General features: G+C 40.3%; 1 protein-coding gene across 6 annotated transcripts in view; it reads left to right on the forward strand.

The window, feature by feature from the left end:
- LRFN2 (leucine rich repeat and fibronectin type III domain containing 2) overlaps positions 1-13,276 on the forward strand; it is a 322,235-nt gene that overhangs the window by 232,271 nt on the left and 76,688 nt on the right. For all 6 annotated transcript variants that reach the window (XM_039337076.1, XM_039337075.1, XM_039337080.1 and 3 more), the window contains one exon: positions 10,805-12,196. In XM_039337076.1, the coding sequence (XP_039193010.1) occupies positions 10,824-12,196 (1,373 nt within the window). In that variant the 5' untranslated portion in view covers positions 10,805-10,823. The remainder of the gene's footprint in view (positions 1-10,804; positions 12,197-13,276) is intronic.

A 13,276-nucleotide genomic window follows, 5' to 3' on the forward strand; every position in this document is an offset into this window, starting at 1 on the left:
GTTATACTTTTCTTTTTTATTTTCATATAAATATTCTTTCTTCCTTTTATATAATGATTTGACAGAATTTATTTTTTCTCCCTGTATCATAAAATGGAAGTACTTTCTAAGGCCTTTCTATATTCTCATTGTTATTTGAAGCTATTCAGTTGCCATGGAAATGAAACTATCCATCTCATTGGTTAGGAATAGATGATGACCACAGAGGCAAAAGGTGTCTGAATATAATGTTTTCCTGCTGATAATAGTGGCTGAGTCAAAATTATAGTTCATGTAATTAATGCTGTTAATTATCTCATGTTGCAATTAGACATAAGAGGCCTAGCCAAGAACAGAGTTTACATTGTATTAATATCTTACAAACATGTATTAAAATGTTTGTTTTCCATATAAATGGTCAAAATATTCAGGATGGATATAGGAGGGCAGAGAATGCAGAATTTCAAAGGCATGTTGGCCAACAGGATAGAGATACTGTTGTCATTATTTAAGAGCATAGGTGAAGATTGTAAAATATATAATTCTTTTGCTTATATATTCTTATATTTTCCATATGAATTTAATATTAAAAGGAAAAGTAGATGAGTTGAACTCTGTTTCATAATGAATGAATTACACTTTCTTCCATTTTTTTTTAAGGTGATAATCTTGGGTTCATGAGAATATACTAAATTAACTCAATTTTTTTTTCTAATTAGCCAAATATTCACTTGTTTCCATCCAAACAATTTGAAAGACTTATTTATACACAGTCTGGAAACTTAGATGCTTGTCACATAGCAATTAAAGATGAGGAGCCCACCTGAAAACTCAAGATTATCCAATGAAACTAAAGTCAAGGAAAACAAGCCCATCAGAAGGCAATTTTTTTTTCACTCAGTTTATAATGAACCCATGGCTTTTGCTGCCAACAGTTGTGGTAATGATTACCAAATAGAGTTTTTATTTAAAAAAAAATCTGGATAGATTCATGGAGGATTAGAGCAGAGGTCCCCAACCTTTTTGGTACCATGGACTGGTTTCATGGAAGACAATTTTTCCATGGACCCGGGGTGGGATGGGATAGGGGGAATCCAGGATGATTCTAGTGCATTATATTAATTGAAAATTTTCTAAATAAACAAACAAATAAATAATGCACTTCATTCTATCATTACTATATTGTATTAGATTAGATCAGTGACTTTCTGTTTCTAAGAAAGTAGGAAGGAAGAGATAGTCCTAAACTCAGCCTTCCAGCAAAACCCAGCATGTTGAGGAAGTGCCGAGAACATCATGTGTGTTTGTGTGTGTGTGTGTGAGAGAGAGAGAGAGAGAGTGAAAGACAGAGAGAGAGAGCACAAACCAACTCAGCACTGCACTAGCCCAGCAGTCTTGGAACAAATGAGAGAGGGATTCCCTTGGAGACAAAGTGCTTAAGGGGAAATTGTACCTTCTCTCCCCTCCTCTTCCCCCTTCCTCTTTGCAAGCCGGGTAGGACCATGCTTGGCTTGCAGACTTGGACAGCTACAGAAGAAAGGAGGAACACAAACACGCATACACATACCAAAATAAACCACAAAAAGCAGGCAAGATGTTGCCAAAATACGATGCACCTGGAACATCAAAGCAAAGCAAAACAGTCCAATTATAGTATAACGTAGCCCAGCGGTCTTAGAAAAGTTGTAGACAAGAGAGAGGTTGGAGATGGCAGGGCTGAAGGTGAATGGTAGCTTCTCCCTGCCCCTATTTTCACCCTGACAAAAAGACACCTCACACACATCTACCTTGGGAGGATCCCCTTCCAATGAGGCTTTGGGGAAGCTCCTGGTTTCAAGCTGGGCTGTCGTATGCTTGTCTTGCAAACTTGGAGAGTTGCACGAAGGGTGTGCAAGCTCAGCTGGGGTGACGGGAGGGGGAGAGGAGGAAAGTGAGGAAGAAGAGGAAGAAGAATTAGCAGGAGGAGGAATAGCCAGTTGCAAGTGCAGCTGCCGGAGCACCTGCACTGAGCAAGACAGTTTCTGCCCAGCCACTCTCCCTGCCCAGACCCCTGCAGTCTCGCCTCACCACCCCCCCGGAGGTGGGAGACGTGCCTTCAGTGCACCTCCAGCAGCACAGCCCGGTTTCTAACTGGCCATGGCCCAGTACCAGTCTGCAGAATGGGGGTTGGGGATCCCTGGATTAGAATATTTATGACTGCAACTATTGATGGCCCTTTTGCCAGATCATAGACCACATGCTTTTAAATACTAAGTGCTGAGCAGTAGCAATGAAAGGAACTGTCACCCTTCAGTTAGGATTATGAGTTTCCCAGCACTGCTTTGATCCCCTCCTGAAGCTGAATTAAGTGATCTCATACTTGCTGGAGCAAAGCTTTTTTTACTTATACAGTTTAGAGGCAATCCCATGCCCAATGCCTCATGGTTCCACAGATCATGGAATTGGGGGGAAAAAACCTACACCAATATCTGTGTTACTTTACATCAGGGGTGTTAAACTCAATTTTATTGAGGGCCGCATCAGCATTGCGGTTGCCCTTGGGGGGCTGGATGGGTGTGGTCAGGGTGGGTGCAGCCTACTGAGTGTGGATGGAATGGGTGTGGTCTACTGGATGGGCATGGCCAGCTCTACAAAGTTCATGTCAATGGTGCCTGTGGGGGCCTGGGCAGGAGTGGGACAGATCTGAGGGTCTTTGGCAGAAGGGAGTGGGACTAGGGCAAGTGCAGAGGCATGGTCCACTGGAGGAGCCTCACTGTTTCTCTCAGGCCATGTGGGGGGCTGGATGGTGGTGCGGGCTGCCTGGAGCCCTGGGCAGCAGAGGTCAAATGCCCAGCCTGGGCCTCGAGCACTCACGGCACCAAGCCAAGCCCACTTCCCCAAGGGGCGCCCAGCTGCACTTACCTCCTCCTCAAGGCTGCTGCTGCTGTGCTTGCTCTCCTTAGCCAGATTGTTCATGATGGATATGAGGGCAAAGTCTGAGTGAGGCCTATTTCCTCTCCATGGGAGGAGACCCAACTTTGTATCCAAAGCTTCCTTAGCAATAGGATGGGAGACCCCCTAGGATAGGCCAGAAGGAGGGGGCAAGGGGGTGGTGAAAGGGCAGCAGGGCAGAACTAAGGCAGGATTTCCCTCAGACCCTCCCTCTCCTTTCCTTCTTTTCTTCTTTCCTTCCTTCCTTCCTAAGTACAGAGTGGTGGGGAAATATTTGAGATGAGGGAGTGAGAAAAACAGGCAAGAAATGCAGCTGGGGAGGTGTCACCCTTCGTGAGGAATGAAGAAATACACCACCATCTGGAAATGGTCAGCACATGGCCCTCGCCTACTTCACATATTTGGCTTGGTGGGCTCTGGGGGAGGGGATGCCATGAACAGTGTGAGAGTCAACGTTACCTGCGCAATGCCACCCAGCCCCCAGCCTACCCGGTTTTGGTAGGCAGCGAGGTGCTCTTCTCACAGCACTGAGAGGCTGAGCCAGGCGGCACGAATCCGAAAAGTGCGATGACGCCCAGTTCCCAGCCTGCCCAGTCTTGGCAGGCAGCGGGGCACTCTCCTCACAGTGCCTAGAGGTTGAGCTGGGTGGTGTGAAGCTCGCCAGCTTTGCACCTTGCTGCCTGCTGAAACTGAGCAGGCTGGGGGCTAGGCAGCATTGCACTTCTCATCAGATTCATGCCATCCAGCTCAGCCTCTTGGCGCTGTGAGGAGAGCGCCCAGCTCCCTGCCAAAACCCCTCCCCCCAGAGCCCATCAAGCTGGATATGTGAAGTAGGCCAGGGCCATACGCTGGCCACCTCCAGGTGATGGTGCATTTCTTCACTCTTCACAAAGGGTGACACCTCCCCAGCATGCACCCAGGGGGCGGGACTGATGCGGCAGGGGCTGGTTCCTCGCTGGACTAAATGTGTTTCAGCATAGATGGCCACCACAAAATTGTACATTGGCTCCCTCCTGGCCGGCCTGGGCCAGGGCCAAGGCAGTGGGGGCTGTTCCCTCACTGTTTCCAGGATGGCTTTGTGGGCCACATGAAACCACTTCGTGGGCCTCATCCAGCCCCCGGGCCTTGTGTTTGATATGTCTGCTTTACATGCTTCCCATAAGAATCTTGCAAACACCCCATTCTGATCATAAGTAAAAACATTATATGCACTATGGTGTGTTTATGTTTTCCTGTATATACAGTAAAGATGTTCCTTTGTCTCTGATTCATATGAAGAATTGGGTGGGATGAGTCAGAGTAACACAATGTAGGTAGGTAGGGGTACTTTTTGGAGCTGAGGATCTGACCAAGCAAATCATGGGTCCTTGCTCATCATTAAAAAATAGAAACTAAGCCAACTAATATTGACAGATTTGCCTATCCCAAGAAAAACCATGCTGACATGTAGATGTTTCTTGTTTGATACCATTCATAAGCACATAGATAGATACACACACTCAAGCTGTTAAAATGCAAATTACCTTATAATATTATCAATATATGCAAAGATTATTTGTAATTTATATGCAAAGCTCAGTGACTGAATACAGAATTTTTAAACATCCCTTGGAGACATCCCTAAAAATTAAATACCACTTCTCAATACCTGTATCTTTATGACAGAGATTTAAATACAAATAAAGGTCTTTGTGATTCTTATTATTATTTATATTAATTCACACTGAACTATGTGGTAAGAGGTCTAAAGAGGTTATTTTTCACTTGGCACCCAGATACTTTCCTTGAGTTGGTGAAAAAATGCTACTTATGGAAGTCTATTAAATACAAATCAGCAAAGTAATAAGATATCACAGGCCTTATGTAAAACATTTGCAGGTGAGTAAAACAGCTATGGGAGGAGATGCCAGGATAAGTGTTCACCATAGATGGAAGCATTGGGTAATAGAGCAGATGATTCTGCCAAAGGGAAAATACTGTCTAGAGCAGGCAAATAAAATAGATTTTATAGAGACTTTGGTACTAAGCCAAGCTCTTTTTTAGGTGTATCATCTCCAGAGGGACTATTGTAACCAGAAAAGTATGCTAGTAAATTAGGTCTAGCAAAGGCAGTTTTAAAAAGGTGGCATCTTTTCTCTGGATCCCAGATGCCAAAGAATGCAAAGCAGAAGATGTGATTGAATTCATGTCTTCTTCAAGGGCTTCCTATAGAAATGATTTAATGGTCATGAAAAATTAGCTACATGTGGTTAGTTAGGCTTTTATACAATTCCTGATAACTGAGGGAATGGAGAAAATACTCTGTATGATACAAAACTGTTGACATTATTACCCCTGACAGCATGCCAGTTTCTCTATTTTATTACCCCTGACAGATGTCATCCACAGCATGCCAGTTTCTCTATCCCCCCCCCCCCGGCAGATGTCATCCACAGCATGCCACTTTCTTCACTTTCTACCACTTGGGTAGATACTGACAGCCATGGCAGCAGCTCCTCCAGCTCCCAATATCTTCTTCAGCTTTTTATTACCTTCATCCATGTTAAAGGAAGGTGCACAGCTGGACTTTCAATTCGATTTGGAACCCTTCATGCTATCATTAGGCCCATATTTTTCCTTCCATTCAAATGTCTTGAAAGATGTACTTTGGTTCGGATCAAGGTCAATATGAATAATCATCTTGGGGATTAGGAGTAAGGTTGCCCCAGGAAGGACTAGAAATGATCAGAGGGAAGTAAGCAATGAGGTACCACAAGGTTCTATCTTAGGCCCAGTACTCTTCAAAATCTTCATAAATGAATTAGATGAGGGGGGATCTCATCAAATTTAAAGATGACACTAAGCTGGCAGGAATAGCCAACACTCCAGAAGACAAGCACAGGATCCAAAAGGATCTTGACAGACTTGAATAATGGGCCTTATCCAACAAAATTATATTTAATGTGGAGAAAAGCAAGGTTTTACACCTGGGCAGGAAAAACCAAAGGTACAAATACAGATTAGACGAAACTTGGTTCAAAAACAGTAACTGTGAGGAGACTTCCGGATTTGCGTAGTAGTGACTGGTTGTGAGCTTGTGGATTCTCCGTACCCCTGTGGCTAATTTCACCCTGCCAGGGGACCCTAAATGGGTCTAAGTCACCCCGGAGAGGTGACGAAGAAAGAAGGGTGTTCCAGCGATTCTGAAACGGTGGTGGCCATTCCATTTGACTTGGGAAAAGCCTTCTAACCTGACAGGAGAAAGGCTGGCCGTATTGCATCGACCAGCCCAAGCTACTAACAACTGAAGTCTAAAAGCACTAACCAGCACAATTGTGAACAGCGTGCTTGAAACTGAATGAGGAATTTGATCTTCTCTTTTCTCTTTTACATTTAATTTCCTGGAAAAGATCCCCAAAAAGCAAAATACCTCCGAAAGGGAAGGAGGGGGATTTTTGCCCCACCCTTATACTAACAGAAGCAGTGAATTAATCTTTTTATAGAAGCAAAATAAATATAAAACTTGAAACTTAAAACTCAAATCTGGATAAATCTAAAATTGTTTGAATGGTTAGGACTCTCGTTTTAAAGATAATTGTTCATTTTGGAAATTGAAAAACAAATAGTTGCTGACACCTAGTGGCGGATGAAGACTTTAATATTAGACTTGGCAAAATCTAGGAAAAGCTAATTTATGTCTGTGACCTTCAAAGGTTTAACAACAAAAAACAGCTGTGACAAAAAAAGACAATAATCTGGGCCATAGACAAAGAGAGAATTATAAATTTCAGGAAAAAAAAATCTTTTTTGAACTATTTGGATTACAAATATTTATTTAATTGGGACTCTAAAACTATTTGCAGAGAAAAGAAAGGAAGAGGAAAATTAAAGCACAGGACAAGAAACAATAGTTGGAAACTGATCAAAGAGAGAAGCAACCTAGAATTAAGGAGAAACTTCCTGACATTGAGGACAATTAACCAGTGGAACAGCTTGCCTTCAGAAATCATGGGTGCTCCATCACTTGAGATTTTTAAGAAGAGACCGGATAACCACTTGTCTGAAATGATATAGTGGCTCGTGCTTGAGCAGACGGCTGGACTAGAAGACCTCCAAGGTCCCTTCCAGCTCTCTTTTGATTGAATGATGGAGATGTTTCAGGTGGCACTGCTCATGTTTCTTTTTAGTCCCTCCCGCCCATGCTCTGTTTCCTGTTCTTGGGATTGGGTGCATTTGTTTTCAATATATCTCATAGAATTGTAGAGAGGTGAAAGGATATATTCAATCCCTTTATAGTTTACATATGTAGAAAGTGTATTTTACTTAGAAGTATAGAGTTGGAACTTTAGTACTTTAGAAGCCTCAAAGTGGCAGTGTGGTCTGAAAGAGTTCCACATATTTAATCTCCCACTCAACAAAATCCACTTGAAGTTTTTCTCTGGGATAGAGTGATTGGCATCATGAGCACAAAGAGACAACAGAAGGCACCACTCTTATTTATGCAACTTTTATAATACACAGACCCTTTCTTTCTCTTTCATACATACACCTGGAAAACTTAATTCCTAGGTATTGGAAGTTATAAACATAACTTAAGTTGTCCTTTGTTTGATATTGTTACCTATCTCCCAAAACTATGTTCAATTGCTTCTGCTCAATTATGCTTCTTGATGTCAACTTGCTCTCAGGAGTGCAGTGAAACATAACAGCATCTCCCCAAATGGTAATTGGGGAAATAGAACACACTAAAAGGAGAAACCATATGACACAAAAACCTTGAAAAAAAATCAAATTTGGGCTAGGCAATAGGGGAAGGAGTAGGTAAAGAAATCTCTGCTCGTTGCAAATTAATTGTATCAATCTCATTCTCAGACTGTTTTTTAAAGCCTTTGTTGTCTGTTTGTTTATAATTGCAGCTTCTAGGATAGCACACTAAATTAAAGCTGCAGAATATAATTCCAATTTAAGATTCCAAAAGCCCACTGTCTGTTACTAATGGATAAATACAAAGCTCAAAGCTTTGCTAACTGTAATAGAGATTTGCATAAACAGCATGGTTAGAAAGCCACAGGATTCTAGTTTATAAGAGAAGCTAAACATATGCTTGAATTGTCCTCTATTTATTTGCTTGGTTGAACATAATGAGATCTTCTTCTTCTTCTTCTTCTTCTTCTTCTTCTTCTTCTTCTTCTTCTTCTTCTTCTTCTTCTTCTTCTTCTTCTTCTTCTTCTTCTTCTTCTTCTTCATAATAATAATAATATTGGAAGGGATCTGTGAGATCATCTAGTCCAACCCTCTGCTCAGGCAGAAAACCCTATACCATTTCAGACAAATGGCTGTCCAGTCTCTTCTTAAAAACTTCCAGTGTTGGAGATTCACAGCTTCTAGAGGCAGGTTGTTCCACTGATTAATTGTTCTAACTGTCAGAAAAATTCTCCTTAGTTCTAGGTTGCTTCTCTCTTTGGTTAGTTTCCATCTGTTGCTTCTTGTCCTGCCTTCAGATGCTTTGGAGAATAGCTTGACTCTCTCTTCTTTGTGGCAGACCCTGAAATATTGGAACACTGTATCATGTCACCCTTCGTCCTTCTCTTCATTAGACATACCCAATTCCAGCAACAGTTCCTTATATGTTTTAGCCAGTGGTGGGATTCAGCTGGTTCGCACAACTTCAGCAGAAGTGGTAGCTATGTTTTTGTTGCCCAGGCCCAGAATGGACTTCCGGAAGTGGCATCCACACAGAGAACCAGTTGTTCACATATTTGAATCCCACCACTGGTTTTAGCCTCCAGTCCCCTGATCATCTTTGTTGCTCTTCTCTGATTTCCTTCTACAGTCTCAACATCTTTTTTACATTGTGGTGACCAAAACTGGATGTAGTATTCCAAGAGTTTCCGCCTCCTCCTCCTCCTCCTCCTCCTCCTCCTCTTCCTCCTCCTCTTCCTCCTCCTCCTCCAAAATCTAAACAATTGTGAGCATAAAAATTCTTACAGTATAAACATTTCTAGGATATTGCCTCTTCATAGGTTGCATCATGATATATAAGAAGGGAAGTTGTGTTGTGTTGCATTGCATTGATTTGTGGCTGTGAACTGTCCTATTCTGGAAATGTGCAACAAATCTAAAAGACTGGTCTAAGCAAATTCTTAATTCAGATTCAAATGCAGAAAAAGCAAAAGCTTACTATTTATATGCTGTATATTGCTAAGAGGTGATTTTTGAAAAAAAAATCAACATTTCTGAAAAAGTCTAGTTTGTTCTGAGATAGTCTATTTCTAGATTTATACTAGTGCTGAATCCTTCATCATAAAACTAATTATCTCAAACATAAAGAAGTTTATACTACCCTTCTTGTTATATGACCTTTTCTTGTTTTAACTGACTTCTGCAGAGTATTAGCATATCAAGAGAGGAAAATAAATCCTTTTTTTCTTATCTATACATTCATTATTTAATTTCATGGCTATTGTCACATAGTGTTATTATTATTTTTTATAGTCTGAACTGTCTACCTATACAAAATATATCTGTACAGCTGATGTTTTTTTTAGCTGTATACCACCCAGTATCCTTTGGAACTAAGGAAAGATGGCCAATTAAGAACCGTGATGGTGCAGTGGTTACAATGCAGTATTGCAGGCTAATTCATCCTTCTGAGGTTAGCAAAATGAGGAGCCAGATTGTTGGTGGCAATATGCTGACTCTGTATACTACTTACAGCGGGCTGTAAAGCACTATGAAGTAATAGATAAGTTTAAGTGCTATTGCTGTTGCTGATATTGCTAATAAATAAATGCATAGGACTAAATGCATAGAAGCCATTCAGCTGTTGAAGCAAAGATGTGTGTAATGGACAGCACTTAGTGACTGAAAGAACCAAATCTATATGCTAAAGTAACTTTCCTAATCTAATACCCTTTTGGGTTTTATAATTACTGGCCAGCATATGTTTGAAGAAAGTTGTTTGAAAATGAAAGTCAGGGTCCATCAAATCACCTTTCATCCTCCTCTCCTAATCCTTCCATATTGGCTCTTAAAGATCATTCTTACCACAAGTGATGATATTTGATGACACAGTTTCCATCATATGAAGATTTGGAACACTCCAAAACTATAACTTAAGTGCTACAATTGTCCTTTAAAAAAGGTTACAAATCTCCTCTTCCACCCAAATATGAAAAAAAAAAACATTCTGATCACCTCAACATGTTTGATGCAGCTCTGTCTTCTTTGCACCAATTTCCTACTCAGCATGATTTTTTAACTTCAGAATTTAAGGGCATCCCACAATCACAAAAAAACTTCTCTCCTTTCATATGTAATGGAAGGCATTTAAATAAACATTTCCTGATGCCAATACATTTGGGGAGAGAGAGTTCATGTTTTGTGTGTATGTTGTTGATATTTTTATTGTGGTTTCTGTCTTGGTCTTAAATTTGCTCCAGGTCTGCTTGGAGTTTGGAACAAACTGCAAGTGAACCATCAAATGACTTCTGGGCTTTTTCCTAACCCAGAGATGTTTGCAAAAGGAATTAAAATAGTATAAGGTTTTTCCTCAAAAAAAAAAAAAAAAGTTTACACTTTACAGCTGAAATAGTATTTCATGATTAGCTAAATAAGAAATAGCTCTCAGAATAAAAGAGATGCCATTTGTGTCAATGTACAAAAAAAAAAAAGCAGCAGATTTAATCTTTTCTAAAAGTACCAACAACAGTACCCAGAAAAACAGCCACAAGGCATAATTCTGAGTATGCTTAGAGGTATTGCTTAAATGCATGTGTCATATCTTGCTTGGTAAAACAACACTTCAGATGCCACTAGATTTTAAAATGGGTCACTTTAGGGTGTGTGTGTGTGTGAGAGAGAGAGGGGGGGGGGGAGAGAAAGCAATTCTCTAAACTGTTTCTCATTCTTGCAGGCCCCATCGTTGATTTACCATGGAAAAACTGTTCTGCAGCATCCTGGTGTTTGGAGTGGTTGTTGCAGTCAACGCCTGTCCAAAATACTGTGTTTGTCAAAATCTGTCTGAGTCACTGGGAACTCTCTGCCCTTCAAAGGGACTTCTTTTTGTACCACTAGACATAGACAGGAGGACTGTTGAACTCCGACTTGGGGGCAACTTTATTATTAACATCAGCAGACTGGACTTTGCTAACATGACTGGCCTTGTTGACCTCACATTGTCTAGGAATACCATCAGTTACATTCAGCCCTATTCTTTCATTGATTTAGAAAGCCTACGATCTTTGCATTTAGACAGTAATAGGTTGCCTGACATTGGGGAGGATATTTTGAGGGGCTTGATTAACCTTCAGCACTTGATTCTAAACAACAACCAACTAAATTATATTTCAGATGAAGCTTTTGAAGACTTTCTATTTACCTTAGAAGATCTGGATCTTTCTTATAATAACCTCAGAAGCATCCCTTGGGAATCCATCATGAAGATGATAAATTTGCACCAGATTAGTTTGGATCATAATTTGATAGATTATATCACAGAGGGCACCTTTGCTGATCTTCAGAAACTAGCCAGGTTGGATCTAACTTCCAACAGACTTCAGAAGCTTCCTCCTGATCCCATTTTTGCCAGGTCTCAAATATCTCCATTAACTACAACTCCATTTTCCCCACCTTTATCTCTAAGCTTTGGAGGAAACCCTTTGCATTGTAACTGCGAGCTACTGTGGCTACGGCGTCTGGACAGGGATGATGATATGGAAACTTGTGCTTCTCCTCCAGGTTTAAAGGGAAGATATTTTTGGTATGTCCGGGAGGAGGAATTTGTTTGTGAGCCCCCTCTGATTACTCAGCATACTCACAAATTGTTAGTTTTAGAAGGACAAACTGCCACTTTAAAATGCAAAGCTATTGGAGATCCATCTCCCATCATTCACTGGGTGGCACCAGATGATCGACTTATGGGCAATTCTTCAAGAACAGTAGTTTATGACAATGGCACTTTGGAAATCCTTATCACAACCTCTAAGGATTTTGGAATGTTTACATGCATAGCAGCAAATGCTGCTGGAGAATCTACTGCAACAGTTGAGTTATCCATTGTCCAGCTTCCACATCTCAGCAATGGTACAGGCCGGACAGCCCCTCCTAAATCAAGACTTTCTGACATCACAAGTTCCAGCAAGTCTAATCGAGGAGAAAACAAGGGGCCTCCAGATAGGGCAGTCTCAGTTTCTGAGGTGACAACTACTTCAGCTTTAGTCAAATGGACAGTAAGCAAGTCAGCTCCAAGAGTTAAAATGTACCAGCTACAATACAACTGCTCTGATGATGAAGTTCTAATTTATCGGTAAGTGTAAATCCTTTAGGAGACAAATTGTGTAATTTCTTTAGCAGAGAAATTATAATGTGGATTTGTAGCATAAGTCTCCCTGTCTCATGTCTATCTGAGTAGTGGCATATATTATGAAATGGCAAAAATATCATATGCATATGATATCTGAAGTAGCATTTTAAAAAATCTTGCTCTTGTTGACAATATTGAAGTATAGGTTCATTTATAAGATCAAATAAGATATCTGTCCTCTTATATCTGAATATACTTTTTCCCATCAAATCTCTTCCTTTTCCAGTTATGAGAAGCTGAAACTGCCTTGTATTTTGCCATAGATTTACATCACCTTTTAACCTTGTACAATAAGCATGATGTCTTGAATATAAATGGTTGAATTGGCAATTGTGAGATTATGTAAGGAAGCTGGTAACTTGCAGGATAATAATACTGTGCTATTATATATAGAACAATAGCATGTGTTTTTAATCAAAGAGAAAATATTTTGTGGGGATTGAAAACTAAGTCACAGATATACTGTTCAGAAGTGCTAAGTTAAAATCTGTCTTTATGTTGATGGCTTTGGGATAGCTACTGTCTCTCAAAACAACCTACCTAACAAAATTCCTATTACCTGGATAAAATAGAGGGAAATTCCTACAGAAAACAAAACTGAATCTATATCAAACAAATAAAATCTTATGCCAGAAAAATGGCACAGCATGCTCTCTTCTTGACATATACGTAGAACAAATTATGCATAATTAATTCTGAACTTTCCACTGTCTCTAAATTCTTTACAATATAAACCAGGAAATAAAATATAAGAACCACCATTCTGCTGTCAGTGAATTTTATTGAAGATGATGATGATGATGATGATGATGATGATGATGATGATGATTTCATACATATTGCATAGAACAGTGATCTTGAATGCCTTTCAAGATAACAGAATATTATTATTTTCTCAAGGATATTTCTGGGCTGAGTCAAAGAGATTTTCAGTGACTATCTGCAAATTAGTACACTTAAGAAATAAAATATTTTCCCCCAGTTCATGGAAACTGAAAATCAATCATATTGCAAATATTTGTG

Source organism: Crotalus tigris, unplaced genomic scaffold, assembly GCF_016545835.1.
Source record: "Crotalus tigris isolate CLP2741 ecotype Arizona unplaced genomic scaffold, ASM1654583v1 scf7180000017668.6805642782:7212621, whole genome shotgun sequence".
Lineage (NCBI taxonomy): Eukaryota > Metazoa > Chordata > Lepidosauria > Squamata > Viperidae > Crotalus > Crotalus tigris.